General features: G+C 50.6%; 1 protein-coding gene across 1 annotated transcript in view; it reads right to left on the bottom strand.

The window, feature by feature from the left end:
• LOC115652851 (C-type lectin domain family 4 member F-like) overlaps positions 1-23,497 on the bottom strand; it is a 218,493-nt gene that overhangs the window by 141,141 nt on the left and 53,855 nt on the right. Inside the window, exons 3-6 of the mRNA XM_030565431.1 lie at positions 19,590-19,697; positions 18,312-18,449; positions 17,390-17,541; positions 16,392-16,510 (exon numbers count right to left, since the gene is read on the bottom strand). Coding sequence (XP_030421291.1) covers positions 16,392-16,510; positions 17,390-17,541; positions 18,312-18,449; positions 19,590-19,697 — 517 coding nt within the window. The remainder of the gene's footprint in view (positions 1-16,391; positions 16,511-17,389; positions 17,542-18,311; positions 18,450-19,589; positions 19,698-23,497) is intronic.

The raw sequence follows: 23,497 nt of genomic DNA, 5'->3' as shown, positions 1-23,497 counted from the left end.
TGGAGCACTGGGGGGAGTTGGCCATTGTTGCTTGAGCACTGCTATAGCTCCATGGTGCCAGCCAGGGGAAGAGCTCTGAGCAGGGTGAGACGACGCAGGTGACAGTGACGGGCGGGTTTGCCCTGGTGATCTCCCCATTGCCCTCTTCAGTGGTGCTGCACCGGTGGCGGGAGAGGTCCCTAAAAGGATCGCTGTAAACACAGCCCAAGAGCGACATGCTGAGATGGATCCTGTCAGTGGTTGGAGAGCACAAAGCTGACCTGCCAGGAACGTGGGAGCAAGGGGGACAGGCCCAGGGAACTGGGAAATTGATATGGAGATTCCCAAGAGCTGCAGCTTGCTGTGGATGGAGAGCTGGCTGCTAGAGCGTGGTGGTACTGTGAATGGGGAACAAGTGTGCCCAAGGAGTAGAAGGCTTTGGCCCAGATATCCCCTTCAGAAGACTGGATTAGGGATACTGGTGTGACCTCGCCTGGCAGCCCCCAAAGAAGGAATTGAGTGGACTATATGGACAGTGCACCTCTCTATCTGAAGCCTAGCAAGGGAGGTACCTGGATCCCACCAGAAGTTAAAATGAAAAGTAAGGGAGGGGAGGCTCTGGACCTGGGCAGCTTTAGATACAGTACCAGGCACATAGGAGGATTTCCACTTCTGAGCCATTGTCAAGGTATTTTCCCCACTTTGAACTTTAGTGTCCAAAAAGTGGGGACCTGCATGTACCCTTCTAAGCTTAATTCCTAGCTTAGATCTGATAGCACCACCACCAGCCAAAAATATAGTGTTTTGGCACACTTCCTGTTCCCCCAAAATCCTCCCTGGGGAACTCAAGACCCAAACCCCTGGGTCTTAAAACGAAGAGAAATAAACCATTCCCCCTCCTTTCTCCCTCCCAGACATTCCCCTCCCAGGGTTACCCTGAGATATACACTGATTCAAACTCCTTGGATCCTTAAACAGAGAGGAATTAACCTTCCCCCCACCCTTCCCCCCACCAATCCCTGGTGAGTTCAGACCCAATTCCCTCGGGTCTTAAACAAGGGGGAAAAAATCAATCAGGTTCTTAAAAAAGAAAGCTTTTAATTAAAGAAAGAAAAAAGTAAAAATTATCTCTGTAAAATCCAGATGGAAAATGTTTACAGGGTCTTCAGCTTATATAGACTAGAGGGATTCCCTCCCCCGTAGCCTAAGATACAAGTTACAGCAAACAGAGGTAAAACTCCTTCCAGCAAAATACACACTAGTAAGTTAAGAAAACAAACATAAGCCTAATCCACCTTTTCTAGCTAGTACTTACTGTTTTGAACATGAGAGACTGTTTCAGAAAGAGTGGAGAACCTGGTTGCACGTCTGGCCCCTCTTAGCCCCAAGAGCAAACAACGAACAAAAAAACAGCACAAACAAAGACTTCCCCCCACCAAGATTTGAAAGTATCTTGTCCCCCCATTGGTCCTCTGGTCAGGTGTCAGCCAGGTTCACTGAGCTTCTTAATCCTTTACAGGTAAAAGAGACATTAACCCTTAACCATCTGTTTATGACAGCCATGGAAGCAGAAATTGACTTTTCCTTTCCAGATTTAGCTAACAGGAGCTGCTAACAGGGAGTTTTGCAAGGGAGTTTGGAAGGGGAGTAGGAAGTGAGTGGGGCTCCCTTGTCGGTCTCATCTGTGACCCATTGGTCCCCTGAACCTATAAACTAAGCCACATCCAAAACCTTTCTGTTTAAAGCAGAGCAGAGCGGACAGGGAGTTGCAGACGGGAATTTGAGAGAGTTTGACAGAGGGAGTTTTACGATGGTGAGGAGGACCCGCAACACCTGTGGCAGCACTGCTTCTGTCTCCTCCACCTGCGCCTGTAGCCAGACAGAGCACCAAAGCATGGATGCTTTTACCCAGATTCTGGTGTGGGCTTGCAAAGACTGTAATTTGCAATTTCCACTTACTGATATCCAGGCTGGGGGTGGCATCCAATGTGAAAGGTGCCTACTGGTGGAATCTCTCAGGCAGCAGGTGGGAGAGTTACAGGAGGAGGTGGCTAGGCTGAGGAATATCCGTATCCATGAGCAATTCCTGGACAGTATCCATGTGGAGACAGCTGACGGTGCTGTCCCAGTTGACAGGACTACTGACACTCCAGTGAAGGAGGAGATGCCTCAGGGTGTATCTGACACACCAGTGGAGGAGGAGGCTCAGGGTGGACACTGGCAGCTGGTTACTTCTGGCAGCAGGCAGTGCTCCACCGCTGCTGCGAACCCTCCTGCTGTGATAATAGATAACCGTTATGCTCTTCTTGATACAGGAGAGAAGGAATCACCCCCAACAGTTAAGGAGGGGAAGCCTCGTACCCCTAAGGCTGGGAGGTCTGCTGCCACCACTGATAAGAAACGTAGGGTAGTGGTGGTTGGAGACTTTCTGCTGAGGGGGACGGAGACACCCATCTATCGCCCTGACCGTTCATCCCGGGAGGTATGCTGCCTGCCAGGGGCCCGTATCCGAGATGTTACAGAGGCTTTGTTGAGGATTATCCGGCCTTCTGACTACTACCCCATGCTACTCATCCATGTGGGCACAAATGATACTGCGAGGTGTGACACTGAGCAGATCAAGAGTGACTACAGGGCTCTGGGAGTACGGGTTAAGGAGTTTGGAACGCAGGTGGTATTCTCTTCAATTCTTCCTGTTGAAGGTAGGGGATCGGGCAGAGACAGATGCATCGTGGAGGTGAATGCCTGGCTGCGAAGATGGTGTCGCCAGGAGGGCTTTGGCTTCCTCGACCATGGGATGCTATTTGAGGAAGGACTGCTAGGAACACATGGCGTTCACCTGTCGAAGAGGGGAAAGGCCTTATTTGCACACAGACTGGCTAACCTAGTAAGGAGGGCTTTAAACTAGGTTTGACGGGGACAGGTGAGCAAACCCCACAGGTAAGTGGGGAACAAGACCTGGGAGATGGGTTGGAAACAGGAGGGAGCACGGGCTATAATGGCAGAGAGAAAGGAGGGTCAGGGCAAAGCTGGGAGGCAAGATCAAACCAGTATCTTAGATGCCTATATACAAATGCAAGAGTATGGGTAATAAGCAGGAAGAACTGGAAGTGCTAATAAATAAATACAACTATGACATTGTTGGCATTACTGAAACTTGGTGGGATAATACACACGACTGGAATGTTGGTGTGGATGGGTATAGTTTGCTCAGGAAGGACAGACAGGGGAAAAAGGGAGGAGGTGTTGCCTTATATATTAAAAATGTACACACTTGGACTGAGGTGGAGATGGACATAGGAGATGGAAGTGTTGAGAGTCTCTGGGTTAGGCTAAAAGGGGTAATGGGTGATGTCGTGCTGGGAGTCTACTACAGGCCACCTAATCAGGTGGAAGAGGTGGATGAGGCTTTTTTCAAACAACTAACAAAATCATCCAAAGCCCAAGATTTGGTAATGATGGGGGACTTCAACTATCCAGATATATGTTTGGAAAATAACACCGCGGGGCAGAGACTATCCAATAGGTTCCTGGACTGCATTGCAGACAACTTTTTATTTCAGAAAGTTGAAAAGCTACTAGGGGGGAAGTTGTTTTAGACTTGATTTTAACCAATAGGGAGGAACTTGAGAATTTGAAAGTAGAAGGAAGCTTGGGTGAAAGCGATCATGAAATCATAGAGTTTGCAATTCTAAGGAAGGGTAGAAGGGAGTACAGCAGAATAGAGACAATGGATTTCAGGAAGGCGGATTTTGGTAAGCTCAGAGAGCTGATAGGCAAGGTCCCATGGGAATCAAGACCGAGGGGAAAAACAACTGAGGAGAGTTGGCAGTTTTTCAAAGGGACGCAATTAAGGGCCCAAAAGCAAGCTATTCCGATGGTTAGGAAAGATAGAAAATGTGGCAAAAGACCACCTTGGCTTAACCACGAGATCTTGCGTGACCTACAAAATAAAAAGGCGTCATATAAAAAATGGAAACTAGGTCAGATCACAAAGGACGAATATAGACAAATAACACAGGAATGCAGAGGCAAGATTAGAAAGGCAAAAGCACAAAATGAGCTCAAACTAGCTATGGGAATAAAAGGAAACAAGAAGACTTTTTATCAATACATTAGAAGCAAGAGGAAGACCAAGGACAGGGAAGGCCCACTGCTCAGTGAGGAGCGGGAAACAGTAACGGGAGACTTGGAAATGGCAGAGATGCTTAATGACTTCTTTGTTTCGGTCTTCACTGAGAAGTCTGAAGGAATGTCTAGTATAATGAATGCTTACGGGAAGAGGGTAGTTTTAGAAGAGAAAATAAAAAAAGAGCAAGTAAAAAATCACTTAGAAAAGTTAGATGCCTGCAAGTCACCAGGGCCTGATGAAATGCATCCTAGAATACTCAAGGAGTTAATAGAGGGGAAATCATGGGAGACGGGGGAGATTCCAGAAGACTGGAAGGGGGCAAATATAGTGCCCATCTATAAAAAGGGAAATAAAAAACCCAGGAAACTACAGACCAGTTAGTTTAACTTTTGTGCCAGGGAAGATAATGGAGCAGGTAATTAAAGAAATCATCTGCAAACACTTGGAAGGTGGTAAGGTGATAGGGAATAGCCAGGGAGTAACAAACAAGAGGAATTGGAATTGCTAGTTTATGAGCAGAAACTTGATGTGGTTGCTATCACTGAAACCAGGTGAGTTGGTCCTGTCATATGAATCAACATCAGCTAAATCATCCCAGCCAGGGCTTTGTCAAGCCGAGCCTCAAAAACCTCTAAGGAAGGAAATTCCACCACCTCCTTAGGGAACCCATTCCAGTGCTTCACCACCCTCCTAGTGAAATAGTGTTTCCTAATATCCAACCTAAACCTCCCCCACTGCAATTTGAGACCATTGCTCCTTGTTCTGTCACCTGCCACCACTGAGAACAGTCTAGATCCATCCTTTTTGGAACCTACCCCTTCAGGTAGTTGAAAGCAGCTATCAAATCCCCCTCACTCTTCTCTTCTGCAGACTAAATAACCCCAGTTCCCTCAGCCTCTCCTCATAAGTCATGTGCTCCAGACCCCTAATCATTTTCATTGCCCTTTGCTGGACTCTCTCCAATTTGTCCACATCCCTTCTGTCGTGGGGAGACCAAAACTGCACACAATACTCTAGGTGGGGCCTCACCAGTGCCAAATATAGAGGAATAATCACTTTCCTCGATCTGCTGGCAATGCTCCTACTAATACAGCCCAATATGCTGTTGGCCTTCTTGGCAACAAGGGCACAGTGCTGACTCATATCCAGCTTTTCATCCACTGTAACCCCTAGGTCCCTTTTCTGCAGAACTGCTGCCTAGTCACTCAGTCCCTAGTCTGTAGCAGTGCATGGGATTCTTCCATCCTAAGTGCAGGACTCTGCACTTGTCCTTCTTGAACCTCATCAGGTTTCTTTTGGCCCAATCCTCTAATTTGTCTAGGTCCCTCTGTATCCTATCCCTACCCTCCAGCATATCTACCACTCCTCCCCGTGCAGTGTCATCTGCAAACTTGCTGAGAGTGCAGTCCACCCCATCCTCCAGATCATGAATGAAGATATTGAACAAAACCAGCCCCAGGACCGACCCTTGGGGCACTCCGCTTGATACCAGGTGCCAACTAGACATGGAGCCATTGATCACTACCTGTTGAGCCCGACAATCTAGCCAGCTTTCTATCCACCTTATAGTGCATTCATCCAGCCCATACTTCTTTAACTTGCTGGCAAGAATACTGTGGGAGACCGTATCAAAAGCTTTGCTGAGGTCCAGTGTAAATGGGTTGGGACTCACCAGCTGGCGCCTTCTGCTGGTGACTCCAGGAATTAGCTCGATTCCAGTGGAGCGCCCCCTCCTGGTGGTGTCCCGTCCGTTGTTCTGCCTTCTGCTCTCCGCTGCTGTCACTGGACCCGTGTTGCTCCCTGCTCGGCGGAGTCCTCTTTGAGTGCCACTGCCCTCCGGCAGTGTCCCTTAGTCCATCTGGACTCCCTTCTGGGGATCGGTGATCAGCAGTCCTCCACTCCAGCCACCATGTGCAACCACACACCCCAAAGTCTAATCACTCTTGTCAGGGATCGGGCGTAGTCTATAATGGCCACTCCCTACGGCCAATGGCTGGGTGTACTGCAAGGAGGAAGGGGGGGACCCAGGCCTGCCCTCTACTCTGGGTCCCGGCCCAGGGACCCTCTGGCCTCAGCCTCGCTGTCCTCTTTCTTTCCTCTCCTCTGTCTGTTTCCCTGGGCCGCTTCCCCTACGGCCCCTTGCACCTGCTAGGCCCTTCCCATCAGGGCCTGCAGCCTGGCGGCTATGGGCTAGAGCCTTCTAGCCCCCTGAGCCTGCCCAGCACTGCGCTGTCCACGGTGCTAGTCTCCCCCTTGGAGACTGACCTTCCCCTCTCAAAGGCCAGGGACAGACTGACTGCTCCTGCTCTGGGCAGCCTTTATATATGGGTGAGCCTGGCCCTGATTGGTTCCCTCCAATCTGGGCCCTGACTGGCTCCCCATAAGCCCTTTTCTGATTGGCTCCCGGGCTGCACAGGCTCCCTGGCCTCCCCAGCCCATCCTCCCAGGGAGTGGGGCAGTCCGCCCCACTACACCAGGAATAACACGTCCTGCTTTCCCCTCATCCACAGAGCCAGTTATCTCCTCATAGAAGGCAATTAGATTAGTCAGGCATGACTTGCCCTCTGTGAATCCATGCTGACTGTTCCCGATCACTTTCCTCTCCTCTAAGTGCTTCAGAATTGATTCCTTGAGGACCTGCTCCATGATTTTTCCAGGGACTAGATGGGAAACCCAAAACTGAAATTGAGGCTAGGGAGATAGAATCAAATGAGTGGAGGTGGCGGAGAAGAAGAAAGCTAGTAGCAGTTGGTGACGATAATAAAAGGGGCAACCTGTGACGACACCCCAACATCGAGATCAGCCCAAGGCCCCACCTCGCAAGAAGGAGCCCTCCACACAGCCAGGGAGACCCCAGATGCCCTCTCATCCCACCACTCCACTCTCCAACCACCCACCTCCCCACAGCCCACACTCAGCTGGGCGATGCTTTGAATGTAATGAGCTGGGGCATGGGGAGGCCAGCTGCCCCAAGAGCATCAGCCGACTGCAACATATCACTCTGGGGTCCCACCGAGAGCCTTCAGGCCCAGATGTCTCGCAAACAGGAGCGGCGCCAGGGTTTTTGGCACCCTAGGTGGGGGTCCTTCCACGCTCCTGGTCGGCGGCAATTCTGCGGCAGGGGGGTCTTTCCACTCTCCCGGAAGGACCCCCTGCCACCGAATTGCCACCGAGGGTGGCAAAATGCCACCTCCCCAAATCCTGGTGCCCTAGGCGACCACCTAGATCGCCTAAATGGAAGCGCCGGCCCTACTCACAAATACCCCGAGAGCGAAGGGAAACTGTGAGTGTGGGAGGGAGGAAGATTACTGCATGGAGAGACATTGGTGCACAGGTGTCAGCTATCCACCAATCCCTGGTGGACCTCAAATTCATCAACCCAGAGGCCCAAGCGACGGTGCAACCCTTTAAGGCCAACTCTTTTAACTTGCCTATAGCTAGATTGGCTGTCCAGTACAAGGGCTGGTCAGGAATATGGCCCTTTGCAGTCTATGACAATTATCCCATCCCCATATTGCTGGGAGAAGACTTAGCCCACCATGTGAGGCTAACAAAAAGGGTGGGAATGTTAACCCAGAGCCAGGCTAAACAGGTCTCCACACCTAACTCCATTCCTGAGCTCCTACAGGAACCCAGCCAGAGGTGGTGGAACCAGACCCCAAACCTATGGCAACAGTTGTAGATCCAGCAGGGCCGCCCGGGGTGGGGGGGAGTAAGGCAATTTGCCCCAGGCCCCAGGCTCCGCAGGAGTCCCCACGAGAATGGCTGAGGCTCCTTCCCCAGCCCCACTCGACCCCGTCTCCGCCCCTCTCCCGGAGCCTCAGTGCATCCAGGAGCGTCCCTGGACAGCAGTGCAGCTTGGCTCCGGTGGGGCCCCTGAGCTCCGCCCCACTCAGAGCCGCGTGGTAAGGGGGCCGGGCTGCGAGCTCCAGTGGGGTGTGAGCTCCCTCCGCTCAGCCTGGAGCTCACAGCCTCGCCCCCTTATCACACGGCTCTGAGCGGGGCGGAGCTGCGAGCCCCGCGGGAGCCACGCTGCAGCTGTCCAGGGACGCTCCTGGATGTGCTGAGGCTCCAGGAGAGGGGGAGCTGGGGTAAGGGGCCAACACCGGGGGGGTTGGCTAAGGGGCTGGAAGTCCCAGGGACAGTCAGGGCACAGGGAGGGGGCAGAGGTTGGGGGGGGCGGTCAAGAGACAGGGAATGGGGGTTGGATTGTGGGCATTCTTGGCGTCTGTCAGGACTCAGTGGGGGGCGTGAATAGGGGTCGGGGCAGTCGGGACAGGGAGCAGGGGTGGGGTCCTGGGGTGGTGGTTGGGGAAGGGTCTTTGGGGGACAGTGAGGGGACAAGGAGCAGGATGGGTTGGGGATTCTGAGGGGGGCAGTCGGGGGGCAGGAAGTGGGTGGGGGTTGGATAGGGGGCAGGGCCAGACTGTTTGGGAGGCACAGCCTTCCCCACCCGAAAGCTCATTCAGCAGTTTGAGGCTTGCAGAAGAGCCAAGCTGTTAGCTTTTCCATTAGGGCTACCATCCCTTTCACTTCTCAAATGCCAAGTTATAGTCTGTATTTAATTTCAGTGCCATAGGGAGATTCATGTCAGGGGAGGGCAGCTTCATTTAAAATTAGCCACTGGGGGAGGGATCACATGAGAAGAGCAATATCCTTCCCAACCCTACCAAGGGAGACCCCCCTCCCCTGCATTCCCTGAGGCTCCAGAGGGGTTAATTCAGTGGTTCTCAAACTTTTATACTGGTGACCCCTTTCACATAGCAAACCTCTGAGTGCGACCCCCCCTTATAAATTGAAAACACTTTTTTATATATTTAACACTATTATAAATGCTGGAGGAAAAGTGGGGTTTGAGGTGGAGGCTGGCAGCTCGCAACCCCCAGTAATAACCTCGTGACCCCCTGAGGGGGCCTGACCCCCAGTTTGAGACCCCCTGGGTTAATTTAATTTTAGCACCCTGTGTCCATTCACGTGCATGTGCTATTTGAGCATTTCAGTTTTCACAACATAGGCTCATCCCAGATTCTGGAACAAGCTCAAATGCTCAGTTTGTGGAGTATGTACATAGTCTATACTAAAGACAAATCCACAGTAACCGTCTCCAGTTTGTGAGGGACCCCATGGAGCCAGTCTCTAGGAAACAGATAAATGCATGGAGGTTAAATCCATTAATGGCTATTAGCCAGGATGGGTAAGGAATGATGTCCCTAGCCTCTGTTTGTCAGAGGGTGGAGATGGATGGCAGGAGAGAGAGCACTTGATCATTGCCTGTTAGGTCTACTCCCTCTGGGGGTACTTGGCATTGGCCATTGTCGGTAGACAGGATACTGGGCTGGATGGCCCTTTGGTTTGACCCAGTACAGCTGTTCTTATGTTCTAAGCTAAATGAACCCAACGTTATGGAGAGAGATATGAATCAAGGAAGCCAGCAGAGTATCAGAAACCTGGAAAAACCTCTGACTGGATGGGCTTGGCCATTTGGTCACAAGCTGAGGTGGTTCAAAAGTTTTGGATTTCTTTTAAGCAGAATTTTTTTATTGTTTCTTTAAACAATCAAAAACAGCAAGCAGCAAATATCTGGCCACACATTTCTGAAACCCCAAACCATATTCAGGTTTTGGCAGATTAATTTCAGCTTTTCAATTAAAAAAACCACAGCAAATTTTGAAGGCAAGTGAACATTGTCCATGACTTTTTTCTGCTTTTTAACCCCCCTAATTTTCAATCCAGAAAAAGTTTTGACAGAAAATATTTGTTCAACCCTTTTAATGAGCTGTAGTGCCTTTTAGCACTAGCTGATGCTGAGAACCAGTGATACCTTGTAAAGACATTTTCTCAAAACTGGGTTTGTGCCAAGATGCAGAAGCTTTATTTTTCCCAGGGCCGCCCATGGGGAGGGAGCAAGTGGGGCAATTTGCACCCGGCCCCGCAGGGGCCCCCACCAGAATATAGTATTGCAATTTTTTTTATGGAGGGGGCCCCGAAATTGCATTGCCTCAAGCCCCCTGAATCCTCTGGGTGGCCCTGAGATCCAGTTCCTGGGAACCAGCCAGAACCAGCCCAAGGATTGGAACTGGTGGAGCAGTCAGCACCAGAGCCCGAGCCTGCAACCCCACCAGAGTCAGGAGAGCCAGCACCAAAGGGCGCCACAGACCCTGTACCTGCTGCAGCAGCTGAACTGGCACAAGAGGCTTAATCGGAGCCTGAAATACCACCTAGTGCACCAGCGGAGGGCAGTTCACAGTCGACAGAAACCACATTATCTTCATCGCTTCCAGTGGGACCAAGCCCAAGTCCACAACCCAGTGAGGAACTAATGTTCCAGGCAGAGCAGGAAGTGGCTCAGAGACTCAAAGGAGCTTGGATGCAGCACGGAGCGAACCACCACCTCTCAGCTCTTCTAATCAGTCCAGGTTTGTTATAAAAGGAGGACTCTTACACAAGGAAACCCTTTCTGGCATCCTCAGAGACAGTTGGTAGTTCCAACTAAGTGTAGAGAAAAGCTCTTAAGCTTAGCCCATGATCACCCTAGTTGCCATGCTGGGGTGAACAGGACCAAAGACCATTTGGGGAAGTTGTTCCACTGGGAGGGGATGGGCAAGGACGTTTCTACCTATGTCCGGTCTTGTGAGGTGTGCTAGAGGCTGGGAAAGCCCCAAGATCAGGTCAAGGCCCCTCTCCAACCACACCCCATCATTGAGGTTCCATTTCAGTGTGTAGCTGTGAATATTTTGGGTCCTTTCCCTAAGAAGACACCCAGAGGAAAGCAGTACATGCTGACTTTCATGGATTTTGCCACCTGATTGCCGGAAGCAGTAACTCTAAGCAACACCAGGGCTAAAAGTGTGAGCCAGGCATTGTCAAACATTTTTGCCAGGGTAGGTTGTCCCTCTGACATCTTTACAGATTCAGGAACTAACTTCCCAGCAGGGACCCTGAAATGTCTTTGGGAAGCTCATGGGATGAAGCACTTGGTTGCTACCCCTTACCACCATCAAACGAATGGCCTAGTGGAGAAGTTTAATAGGACTTTGGGGGCCATGATATGTAAATTCATGAATGAGCGGTCCAGTGATTGGGACCTAGCGTTGCAGCAGTTGCTCTTTGTCTACAGGGCTGTACCACATCCGCAATAGAAAGGGCGATCAAGGACATAGAATCACAGACTATCAGGGTGGGAAGGGACCTGAGGAGGTATCTAATCCAACCCCCTGCTCAAAGCAGGACCAATCCCCAACTAAATCATCCCAGCCAGTGCTTTGTCAAACCTGACCTTAAAGACGTGTTACAGATGGATGTAATCCACCCCTCTGACAGTCATGAGCCTCTCCAGTGGTTCTGGTTCCCAAACCAGATGGGGAAATCTGCTTTTGTGTGGACTACCATAAAGTAAAAGCTGTAACTCGCCCAGAAAAGGTTCCAATGCCATGCACAGATGAGCTATTGGAGAAATTGGGACGTGCCCAGTTCATTTTCACCTTAGACTTAACTAAGGGGTACTGGTAAATGCTGCTAGATGACCCAGCCAAGGAAAGGTCAGCTTTCCTCACCCATGTAGGGTTGTACGAATTTAACGTGCTCCCTTTCAGACTGCGAAAGGCACCTGCCACTTTCCAGAGACTAGTGGATAACCTTCTGGCTGGATTTGGGGAATTTGCAGTCGCCTACCTCGATGATGTGGCCATAGTCTCAGATTCATGGGCAGAGCACCTGGAATGCCTCCAAGGTGTCTTCCAGTGCATAAGGGAGGCAGGATTAACTGTTAAGGCCAAAAAGTGTCAAATAGGCCTAAACAGGGTAACGTACCTTGGACACCAGGTGGATCATGGTACTATCAACCCACTACAGGCTAAGGTAAATGCTATCCAAAATTGGTCTGTCCCTAAGTCAAAGAAGCAGGTCCAACATTTCTTGAACTTGGCCAGGTATTACCAACGATTTATACCACACTACAGCCAAATTGCCACCCCACTGACAGACCTGACCAGGAAAAACCAACCAAATGCAGTTCAGTGGACTGAGAAGCATCAGAAATCTTTTAACCAACTTAAGGCGGCCTTGTTACATCTGGCCCTGTACCGAGGGCCCCAGACATCAACCAACCATTCATCGTAACCACAGATACATCCGAGTGTGGTGTAGGAGCAGTTTTAATGCAGGAAGGACCAAATCAACAATTCCATCCTGTTGTGTTTCTCAGCAAAAAATTTTCTGAGAGGAAAAGGCACTGGTCAGTCTCAGAAAAAGAATGTTACGCCATCGTGTATGCTCTGGAGAAGCTATGCCCATACATTTGCGGGTGACCGTTCCACCTGCGGACCAACCATGCTGCAATGAAGTAGTCTCACACAGTCAAAGAAACTAACAAAAAACTTCTTCGGTGGAGTTTAGCTCTCCAAGACTTTGATTTTGACATACAACATATTTCAGGAGCCTCTAACAAAGTGGCTGTTGCACTCTCCCGGAAAGGTTTCCCAAAATCAGCCAGGTGAAGATGTCCCTGTATTCTAAGTCATTGTAGTCCTTGAAATGTATAAAGTACTGTTTAGTTCTTCATGTAATTATTAGTGAAATTAGAGGTGCATGTATCTTATTGACTCTGTTTCCTAAACCTCCAGAAAGAAATCTCAGCCGGTGCGGAGCTGATCTGAACTAGACTGGCCAGCACCGTGTGTGATTTGGGGGGCGTGTGATACATGAAGTGGGGAGGGAGTAGCTCCCTTTGATGGACACCCACCCAGCCAGTTAGCCGTAAAATCCCACTTAGTCTGTTCCCTGTTTGCTTTTCCTGTAAAGGGTTAATAAGCCCACAGGTAAAAGAAAAGGAGTAGGCACCTGACCAAAAGAGCCAATTGGAAGGTAGAACTTTTTAAAATTGGGAAAGAAACTTTCTCTTTGTCTGTTGCTCTCTCGGCTGATGAGATGGGGCGGCAGGAATTGTGTTGAAAGTTTGAACCAGATATGAAATCATCAGATCATATCTAGAACTACTTTTAACAACCCAAAGGTGTAAGTGACTCAGAATGTTTAGCTAGACACGATCAGGTTTATTTCTGTTGACTTTTTAAGGCTTGTAGATCTCCTTTGTGCTAACTCCAGATGCCTTTGTTTGCTTGTAACTTTAAGCTGAACCCCCAAGAAAGCTATTTTGGGGGGTTAATTTTTGGAATTGCTCTTTTAAAATCAAGCAAAAGCCTAAATTCCTGAAGTATTTTCTTTTTTTGTTTGTTTTTAATAAAATTTACTTTTTTTAAGAATAAGATTGGATTTTTAGTGTCCTAAGAGGTTTGTGCATGTTGTTTGATTATCTGGTAGCCAAAGCTAATTTCCTTTGGGTCAGTTTTGTTCAATATCTTCATTAACGATTTGGAAGATGGCATAGGCTGCACTCTCAGCAAGTTTGCAGATGACACTACACTGGGAGGAGTGGTAGATATGCTGGAGGGTAGGGATAGGATACAGAGGGACCTAGACAAATTAGAGGACTGGGCCAAAAGAAACCTGATGAGGTTCAACAAGGACAAGTGCAGAGTCCTGCACTTAGGACGGAAGAATCCCATTCACTGCTATAGACTAGGGACCGAATGGCTAGGCAGCAGTTCTGCAGAAAAGGACCTAGGGGTTATGGTGGATGAGAAGCTGGATATGAATCGACAGTGTGCCCTTGTTGCCAAGAAGGCCAAGAGCATTTTGGGCTGTATAAGTAAGGGCATTGCCAGCAGATCGAGAGACATGATCATTCCCCTCTATTTGACATTGGTGAGGCCTCTTCTGGAGTACTGTGTCCAGTTTGGGGTCCCACACTACAAGAAGGAGGTGGAAAAATTAGAATAAGTCCAGCGGAGGGCAACAAAAACGATTAGGGGGCTGGAGCACATGACTTATGAGGCGAGGCTGAGGGAACTGGGATTGTTTAGTCTGCAAAAAAGAATGAGGGGGGATTTGATAGCTACTTTCAGAGGATGGATCTAGACTGTTCTCAGTGGTGGCAGATGACAGAACAAGGAGCAATGGTCTCAGGTTGCAGTGGGGGTCTAGGTTGGATATTAGGAAACACTATTTCACCAGGAGGATGGTGAAGCACTGGAATGGGTTACCTAGGGAAGTGGTGGAATCTCTATCCTTAGGGATTTTTAAGGCTCAGCTTGGCAAAGCCCTGTCTGGGATGATTTAGTTGGGGATTGGTCCTGCTTTGAGCAGGGGGTGGGACTAGATACCTCCTGAGGTCCCTTCCAACCCTGATTTTCTATGATTCTAGATTTACTTTGTTTCTTTCTCAGCTATTCCCCAGAAGGTGGGGGTGAAAGGGCTTGAGGGTACCCCATAGGGAAGTGTTCCCGAGAGCTCTTTCCTGGTTAAAAGGGTAGCAGGTTGCATTTGGGTGGTGGCAACATTTACCAAGCCAGGGAAAAGCTTTAACCTTTAGAGTTTAATGCAAGCCTGGAGTGGTCAGTATTAATTTTTAAAATCCTTGGGGGCCCCCACTTCTGCACTCGAAGTGACAGAGTGGGGATTCAGTCTTGACAACATCAGTTGTCAGGGCTGTCATCTTTCTCCCAGTACTAAATACCCTTGGAAATATATATTACACATCTTCGAAGGAAGAGCAGCCCGAGATGCAGAAAAACAACCGATTGGGTCCTTCCAAGGAAATGACAGTTTTGGATGGGACTGCTCCTGTTGGGGTGGAAGAGACAGACACATTTTGATATGTGGCACAGCGAGACAGGGATAGGAGAATTCGAACAAGTGTTGAAGCCGGTCTCCCAGCTGAGCCTGAATTTATCTCCTTGGTGGCCCAAACATATTTTGAGAAATACCTTGCTTACCAGATACAACTGGACTTTTAAAATATATAGATATAGATGGTTCTGACATCATCATAACATCAGATCCAAAGGTGCAAAAATTAGAAATTCAAGCCAAGCAAATCATTATTTACTGGGTGATTGTGAAACAATAATTCCATGATCCAAGGACTTTATTCAGTGACAGACCTGGAAACATACAAATTACAGAGCCAGCCACACTGAGCAGCATAAGGGCGGCTGTCACGGCCACGGCCAGAAATATCACACCAAGACGAAGTGTCCCTGCGACGCACATCCCATGCGGCCCCCTCCAGTGGACAGTGCTCCTCATCGGCAGGTGGCTGGGAAACATGCTCCATAGCTTGGAAATTAAAGCGCTTTCTGAGGTGCTGGGACCTGCATGTCACAGCCCAGCCTGTCTATGGGCCTGCTTACAAATCCACCTAGAAGGCAGAGTGCAGTTGGCATCATTCCACATATTCAGCTTCCTTGTGCGGATCTCAACACAGTCTTCTCTGCCTCCTGTCTCCTGATGCCAGTTGTCTGGCTGATTCTCCTCCCAGAACCTACGGATCAGAGTGTTAATGTCTCAGAGGAGAACCACAGCCAGTTCCTGAGCTCAGTTCTGCTCTGTGGACTCTGTTGTTGGCAGGGGACCAAGACACCCAGCAGTGACGTGGTGAAGCGATGCACCCCCCGGTCACCCCTCAGAGTTCTCCACAGCTCTTGTGGCCATGGTAACGAAGGGCTTCTGATGGCCGGGGATAGCAACTGCCCTGCGCCTGACAGGCCAGCAAAGAGCCAAGGTCAGTGTGTGGCTCCAAATGCTGAGCAGCAGCAACTCGGATCTCAGTGCCCAGAACCAGAGCAGGTGGCACAGCACGTCCCAGGCACCCCCGAGATGGGAACGCAGGAACGGGAAGAGAGGGCAGCGGGGGTCAGTCATTAACTTCTCCCTGGCCCTGCTTACGGGCCTCGCCCACAGCCCACTGAGGTCACTGCACCAACTGCAGCTGGCTCCGACCATGCCCCCGGCCCCACAGCCTCCCCTTGCCCAGCCCGACAGAGGGGAGAGCGCAGGGCAGTCCCAAGGAGAGCGGGAACCTGCCGCTCACTCCAGACTCCCCTGGCTGTACTGAGCTGACTTGGGGCCAGATCCTCAGCTGGTGTAAATCCCTGTGGTTCATTCAAGTCAATGCCGAGTTACCCCAGGGAAGGCTCTGGCCCTGTGTCTCAGTGGGCACTGAACACACACTCCGTGTTTAGGCTCCTGCTCTGAGCAAAGGGGCATTAGCAGAAATTCCTGAGAGGATTCACTGCTGTCGTGGCAGCACCCAGGGGCCTCCCTCAGGATTGGGCCCACTGTGCCGGGTGCTGCATAGACACAAGGGGCCGTACAGACGCTGCCCGAAAGAGCTTGTGACCAAACATGTAATAAATACTCACTTCTCTCAAGCTTCACTCACCCCCTGCTTGCGTCTGCTCTGTATTCTGTGCCATCCACCCAGCGCCAGCTGCCTTCTGTCTCCCGGTCGGTGAGTCCAATCCAGTGATCTTCTCCCTGGGTCTTGCTGGAGAGAAACTCCTGCACAACACAGTTTGCAGCATGTCCAGGTCACCCAAGAGAGGCTGCAGGATGCAGCAGCAGCTGCCTGGGCAGGACAGATTTTGGGGGAGAGGAAAGGGCGTCTGGCGGTGTGATCAGGGCACTGGGCTGAGGGAGACACAGTGTCCTGCCCCCAACGCTGACAGTGACTAGCTGGGAGACCCCAAGGGAGCCCTGGAGCAGCCCTGTGTGTGTGTCTGCATCTGTATCTGCCTGGGACTAGCAGCAGCGACCTGTCTCAGAACACTCCCCCCACGGCCCCCTTAGAGCTGGGCTGCTGCAGGTACCGACGGGCACCTCAGAATTCACACCAGCGCTCTGCCCTTGCAGGAGGCAAAGCTCGGAGCACAGAACAGGGTGCAAAGTCGGCCCTGCCGGAGGATGGGATTTTCCTCCTCAGAAAGTGCCGCAGAGGCCTGGGGTGAGGGCTACAGTGGGCATGTAGGGAGAGAGGATTATCGAAGAGGTGCATGGCCCCTTGCACACAGGCCATCCAGATACAGGCTTCTAGATTGTCCAACAGGAGCTCAGGCCTGGAGAGAGGGATCAAAGGGGTCCTCACTGGGAAAGGTCATTGGGTTTGCAGGAAATGCTACATTGGAAGTAGGGAATATCAGAAATGAGCCTGACCCCAAATCCCCCTCCCCCAGCACCCCATACTCTGGGAAGTCCCGATCTAGCACTGTTCCTCTGCTGCATCTCTGCTTTTAAACTGATGGGTGAATCCCCCGAGTCAGATACCAAGGCTTGGCATTTTCTCCGATAGTTTGCAACCTCAGCTGCCACCTTCTACCTCCTTCTGGTGTGAAGCAAGGCATTGACCCATTATCCAAGCCCCTAGGAGGTTCCTGCGCTCACCTGTTCTGCCTGGGAGGAGACAGAGGTCAGGTGCGAGTCCTGAGACACACAGAACCGTTCGGATGCATCCCACGACTTCTTTCCTTTTGAAAAGTAATAGAGGTTCCCACCGTAAAACCTCCAGCCCCTGGAGAGCTTTGTCAGCACGTCACCTAGGAGCAGAGACTGAGGTGAGAAGCCTGGGATAAAGTCACAGGGACACACGCAGGGAGCTCAGGGTTTCTAGTGCTGCATTTCCCCTGCCCTTCAGCTGCCCCCAGCCCAGGGAACTTTTGATTCTCCAGCATCATTTTATGGGCACATGATGGATCCCAAAGAGCGCTGCAGAAAGCAGACACCACGAGGTCACTTCCCCAGCACTGAAATGCAGCTGCATTTGGGCTGGAGCATGGGCACTGGTCCCAGTGCAGAGCAGCATGGCTGTAATGGGAAAGGGGAGAGTCACAGTTCAGCTGAGCTGGCAGGGGGAGTTCAGGAGGGGGATGTAGCTGCCCAAGGTGGAACATCCCCTGGTTCTGCACCAACAATTTTCATTGATCATAAGTGGTGAAGGTCTCTGGTCTTTTGCAATTTGGCACCTCCCCCAACACCCTGCCAGGGACTCTGGCTCAGGGATGGTTCTGAAAGTAATGCCCCATATGCTGAAATGCCAGGAGCACTTGCCTGTGACCTGACGGGTTTGGAGCATCTAAGAAGAGCTGACAGCTGGGTGCTCCCATTAGGCTAACGAGGCCTAGGGTGTAATTTAACTCCACACTGATCACCACGGTGTGGGCACAGATGCAGCCACTAGTGATTTTCAATGGAAGAAAACTTGGGGCTGGAGAAAGTTGCTGTGTTGTCAGCCTGGGAGCCTGAAATCCTCCGTTCATTCTCTGCACCAGCAGAAATGGCACCAGCCAGCACTGCAGCTAGTACTTACTACAGCAATCTTTCACAGCTGCTCGCGCTGCACAGATGTCCAGCCGGATCTGGATTTCTCCATACGCTGCACTGACGTTACCCAGCTGGGCTTTCAGCAGCCGGACTCCTGCCTGCGCTTCATCCAATAGCTGCAGACCTAGAAGAAAGTCACAGCGACGTCAGTGGAGATGCAGAACACTTGATTATCAGCACGTGCAGTACAGCCGCACCTGCAGGCCCCTGTGTGCCAGGCGCTGTACGGACAGGAGGGGACAGTCCCTGCTCTCAACAGCTCACAGTCAAAATAGATGCTAGATAGGAGAAATAAAGGATGATTTGCCTGCAGGGGAACTGAGGTGCAGGGAGAGGTGCCCAAGATCACGCAGGAAGTGTGCAGCAGAGCTGGGAATTGACCCCAGCGCTCCTGAATTGTAGCCCTGTCCCCCCAATCCCCCCAGCCACCTCTTCCCAATCGCTCTCCCTTTGTGAGCTGTGAGTGGGTCTCCTGCAGCATGGGGCAGAGCTGGGGCTGCAAAAACATCTGTGGCCCTGAGCCCTGGCCCAGGGCTCCAGGCCGGGATTTTGAACAGCCCAGCATTCAGGCGAGTTCTCTGCCAGGGTTCAGTTCAGGCCCATTTTCTGACTGGACGCTGAATAACCGGATCCATGGACGGGTTTGTATGTGCAGCCCTGTGCCAGACAGACAGACAGACAGTTGTGAGACGTGACCACAAGGGGGCGCTCTGCCTCCAGCAATGGGACTGTGGCAGGTACCCAAATTATTGGAGCTGCACAGGGAGGGCTCAGGTACTGGGGGGCAAATTGAGACCCACGAGTGCAGCTCCACTGACGTCCTGCCTACACCAGGGTCTGAATTCGGCCCTGTATGTCTCATGAGCTGCATCCGTCTTTCCCGCCAATGCAACCCTAACAATACAGGGGCCAAGGTGAAAACTATGGAGCGAAGGGAGCAACAGTGAAAGGACGGAAGATGTTGACCACTAGGCATCCTGCGTAGGAGCATGGGGGGATGCAGCCAGACTGCTACTGCCAGGAAGGGAGCTAGGAGGGAGCCTGGAGCAGCCCCCCGTCCCTGGGAACAGAGCCTCCATTGGCAGAGGAGGGTGCAGAGCAGCAGCTCATTAGACGGGGACAGGACCACCTGGCAGGGAAGTCTATGGAGGGGAGCAGGAGGATGCCCAGCACCCACCATCCCTGTAGGCAGGAGAGTGCTCAGCTTCCAGACCAAGGGAGGGGAACTGACCCTGATGCCTAAGACCCTCCTCCTGCGACTTACTGTCCGATCCCTTTGCTGACACGTCCGAGGCGTCGTCAGGCTGCAGAGAGACTTGGAGCTTCTGCACCGCTTCTTCAACTGCTTGCAGCTTGCTCTGTGCCCGGAGATCTAGAAATCACACGTCTGCAGGTCAGAGACCAAACTGAACTGCGGCTGGAGACCAGCCACACGCAGAGAAGGAACATGCTCCGAGCGTGAGCCTGTTCTCTATGACGTCTTTTATTTTAATCTTGGACAGTTTCCCTCCTGAAGAGGGACAGAGGCAAGGCCAAGGCCCCGTTCAGGGCTCTCGCCTGGTGTATGTTACACTGTCTTAACGCAGGGCGTCAGCTCCTTGGAGCAGGGAGCTACAAACTCCAGCAGAGCCGATTGAGAGTAAATCTCAGGAACAGACACCTCGGGAGGTTGTGGAAGCTCTTTCATGGGAGGTTTTCTTAAGGAGGCTGGAGCTGTCTGTCTGGGATGGGTCAGACACAACAAATCCTGCATCTTGCCAGGGGTTAGACTAGATGCCCCTGGGGTCCCTTCTCACCCGATGGTTCTGGGATTCTATGACCTCATTTTACTGTGTGTTTGTGCAGCCCCTAGCACGATGGAAAGCAGGACCCGGGTGCAGCTTCTGGGCACTGTGGCCATCCAAGTGCTTATTAACGATCCTAACAGCTCTGCTCCTGATGTGTCTCAGGGTCCTGTCTGCTAACTGGAGGCCCAGACCCTTAGAGGTGTTCAGGCCCCAAACTCCCAGTGATTTCAATAGAAACCAGGAGCCCAAATACCTCTGAGGATCTGGGCTTGCAGACTAATGGCCAGCTGCTCAGATGGTGTCAATCTGACTTCAGAGGAGCTGTCATAAACAGACAGTGAAGGGTTAATGTCTCTTTTACCTGTAAAGGGTTAACAAACAGGGACCCAAACACCTGACCAGAGGACCAATCAGGAAACAAGATACTTTCAAATCTGGGTGGAGGGAAGCCTTTGTTTGGGGGTTTTGGGTTTGTGCGTTGTTCTCTCTGTGTCCTGGACGGGACTAGAGGTGCAACCAGGTTTCTGCCAATCTCCCTGCTACAGTCTCTTATCTATTCAGAATAGTAAGTAAGTACAAAGGCAGTTATAGTCTTTTAACTTGTTTTTCTTCATTTGCAGATGTGTACTTGCTGGAAGTAGCTTAAATTGTGTTTCTGCTGGAGAAAGCTTCTTTCTATTGTCTATAAGCTGAAAAACCCTGTATATTTACCATCTTGATTACAGAGTCAAATTTTATGTTTTTCCTTCTTTATTAAAGTTTTCCTTTTTTTTTTTTTTTAGAATCTAATTGATTTTTTGGTTATCTCTTGTAAGACTCCAGGGAAGGGAGTCTGCACTCACCAGGGAATTGGTGGGAGAACGGAAAGGGAGGAGGGAAGAAAAATCTTCTCTCTGAGTTTATCTCTGTATCTCTCTCCGGGGAAGAAGGAAGGGGGAAAGTAACATTCCTTTCGTTGTGGTGATTCAAGGAGTTGAATCACGGTGGTCTCCTAGTGTACCCAGGGCGGGAAAGAGCTGGGAGAAAGAAAGGAGGAGGAAGGGAAATGGTTTATTCCCCTTTGTTCTGAGACTCAAGGAATCTGGGTCTTGGGGGTCCCCAGGGAAGGTTTGGGGGGACCAGAGGGTATCAGGCCCTGGAATTCCTGATTGGTGGCAGCGCTACAGAATCTAAGCTGGTAATTAAGCTTAGGGGAATTCATGCTAGTACCCATATTTTGGACGCTAAGGTTCAGATTTGGGAATTGTACTATGACAGGAGCTACTTCGATTTACACCTGCAGAGCATCTGTCCCTAAAAATCAGCCTTCACTCCTCTTAGCGCTGCAGGGACAACACAGCGATGCCCCAGGGAGCCAGTTTCTCTTCCAGCTTGTGCATCATCAGCAGACCTGTGATCTAAGTGCTGCCTGCGGAATCTTTCCCGCGATCCATCACACGTCTCTGGCGCCTTTCATTGCAGTATCTGAGCACCTCGGAGCCTTTAATATATTATTTCATGTCACACGACACCACTGTGAAGAAGAGAAGTCTCCTCCCCCCATTTTACAGGTGGAGAACTAAGGCAGAGACAGGTCTCATAGACCTTACAGCCAGAACGGCCCATCATGATCATAATCTGACCTCCTGCAGGCCACAGACCCTCACCCACCCACTCCTGTAATAGGCCCATAACCTTTGGCTGAGTTACTGAAGTCCACAAATAATATCTAAAGACTTCAAGTTAAAGAGAATCCACCATTTACACTAGTTCAAACCTGCAAGTGACCCAGGTCCCAGGCTGCAGAGGACAACAAAAAACCTCAGGGTCTCTGCCAATCTGATTTGGGGGAAAATTCCTTCCCAATCCCATTGAAAGGTGCATCAGGACCTTGTTAAATGTGGGCCTACAATGGGTCATGCTCAAAGGTGAACTGTCAGGCTGGAGGGAGGTTACTAGTGGAGATCCTCAGGGATCACTCTTGGGACAAATCTTATTTAATGTTTTCATTAAAGACCTTGGTACAAAAAGGGGAGTGCGCTAATGAAATCAAGAGATGACACAGAGTTGGAAGGTATTGCCAGCATGGAGGAGAACCGGAATATCATACGAGTAGAGCTGGACGACATGGACACCTGGAGTAGTAGAAATGGGATGAAATTCAGTAGTGCAAAGTGCAAGGTTATTCACATAGGGATTAACAGCAAGATTAAGCCCCATTTTCTCCAATTTGACTAATAATTTCCCTTCTGGAACTCTATCAAACACCACTGAAATCCAGATAGATGAGGTCTACTGCATTTCCTTTCTCTAAAAGATGAGTTATCTTCTAAAAGAAAGGGAAGGCTGGTCTGGCATGATCTACCTTTTGTAAAACCATATCATATTTTATCCTTATGTAAGCAGAGTCAGGATGAGCTCTACCCTACATCTGGTGGTGAATTGTGGAAAGTAATTTCAGGTATTTACATTGGCACACCCACCCCACCTAGCATAGCCCACGGCAGCCTGGGATGGTTATTTTGACAGCTCTGGGATCCCCAATTTCTTTGTTATTGGGGCAGGAGGAATAAAGTGTTGTCACCCTGATTGTGTGAATGAGGAACTATGAGACTGCTTTATGACAGAGATGTCTCAACATAAATTAAGTAGCACTTGCTAGACAAGGGACATGGGTGCCAAAACCCAGTGAAATGAGAGAGGTTGGAGACTGGTGTGTGTATCTGATGGTATGGGCCCCTTTTGGGGCCTGGAACACCAATTGCACACCTGCCTCTCTCTGTTGTTAAAGAGTAGGGCCAATTTTGATTCCATTAGGAGCCCATCTAGAGACTGCTGAGCTGAATTCATGTTAGGCCAATGATGTACCAGCACCAGGGCTCCCCTATTACAAGCTGAAATCACTAAGAGCTGAGATCACTAAAAGAGCTAAGCTTACTGAGCTGAGATCACTGAGAGCTGTGTTAACTAGTAGGGGAGCCTGAAGATCTATCGCTAAGCGGCTGGCAGAGCAGAGCACTTTGCAGCATGTTGGAGCAGCCCACTGAACAGTGAGCGGAGTGGAGCGGAGCGGAGCTGTTTGAGGGGATGGCTGGAGCAGCTCGTGGGTCAGCTGGAGGAGCGGCACAGCTGGTGTAGTGGAGCTGGTCATGGTGAAGGCTGCAGCAGAACTCCATGGAGAGGCGGAGCAGTTGGCCGTGGCCCACGTAAGGTGCCCCTTAACACTCTGTGTGTGCCCCGTCCCATTTCCACCCAGGCTGGGGGGGTAAAAATCTGCAGATAAACTTTTGAACTCTGGGATGGCACTGATCAGAGACTTTTGGGTTGTTGGACTTTGGGGTGATTGGACTTAAGACCCTAAGGGGGAAAAGACATTGCCAAATGTACTTGGAGGTGGGTTTTTTGC

Source organism: Gopherus evgoodei, chromosome 5, assembly GCF_007399415.2.
Source record: "Gopherus evgoodei ecotype Sinaloan lineage chromosome 5, rGopEvg1_v1.p, whole genome shotgun sequence".
Classification (NCBI taxonomy): Eukaryota; Metazoa; Chordata; order Testudines; family Testudinidae; genus Gopherus; species Gopherus evgoodei.
This window is presented reverse-complemented; position numbering and strand designations above follow the sequence as displayed.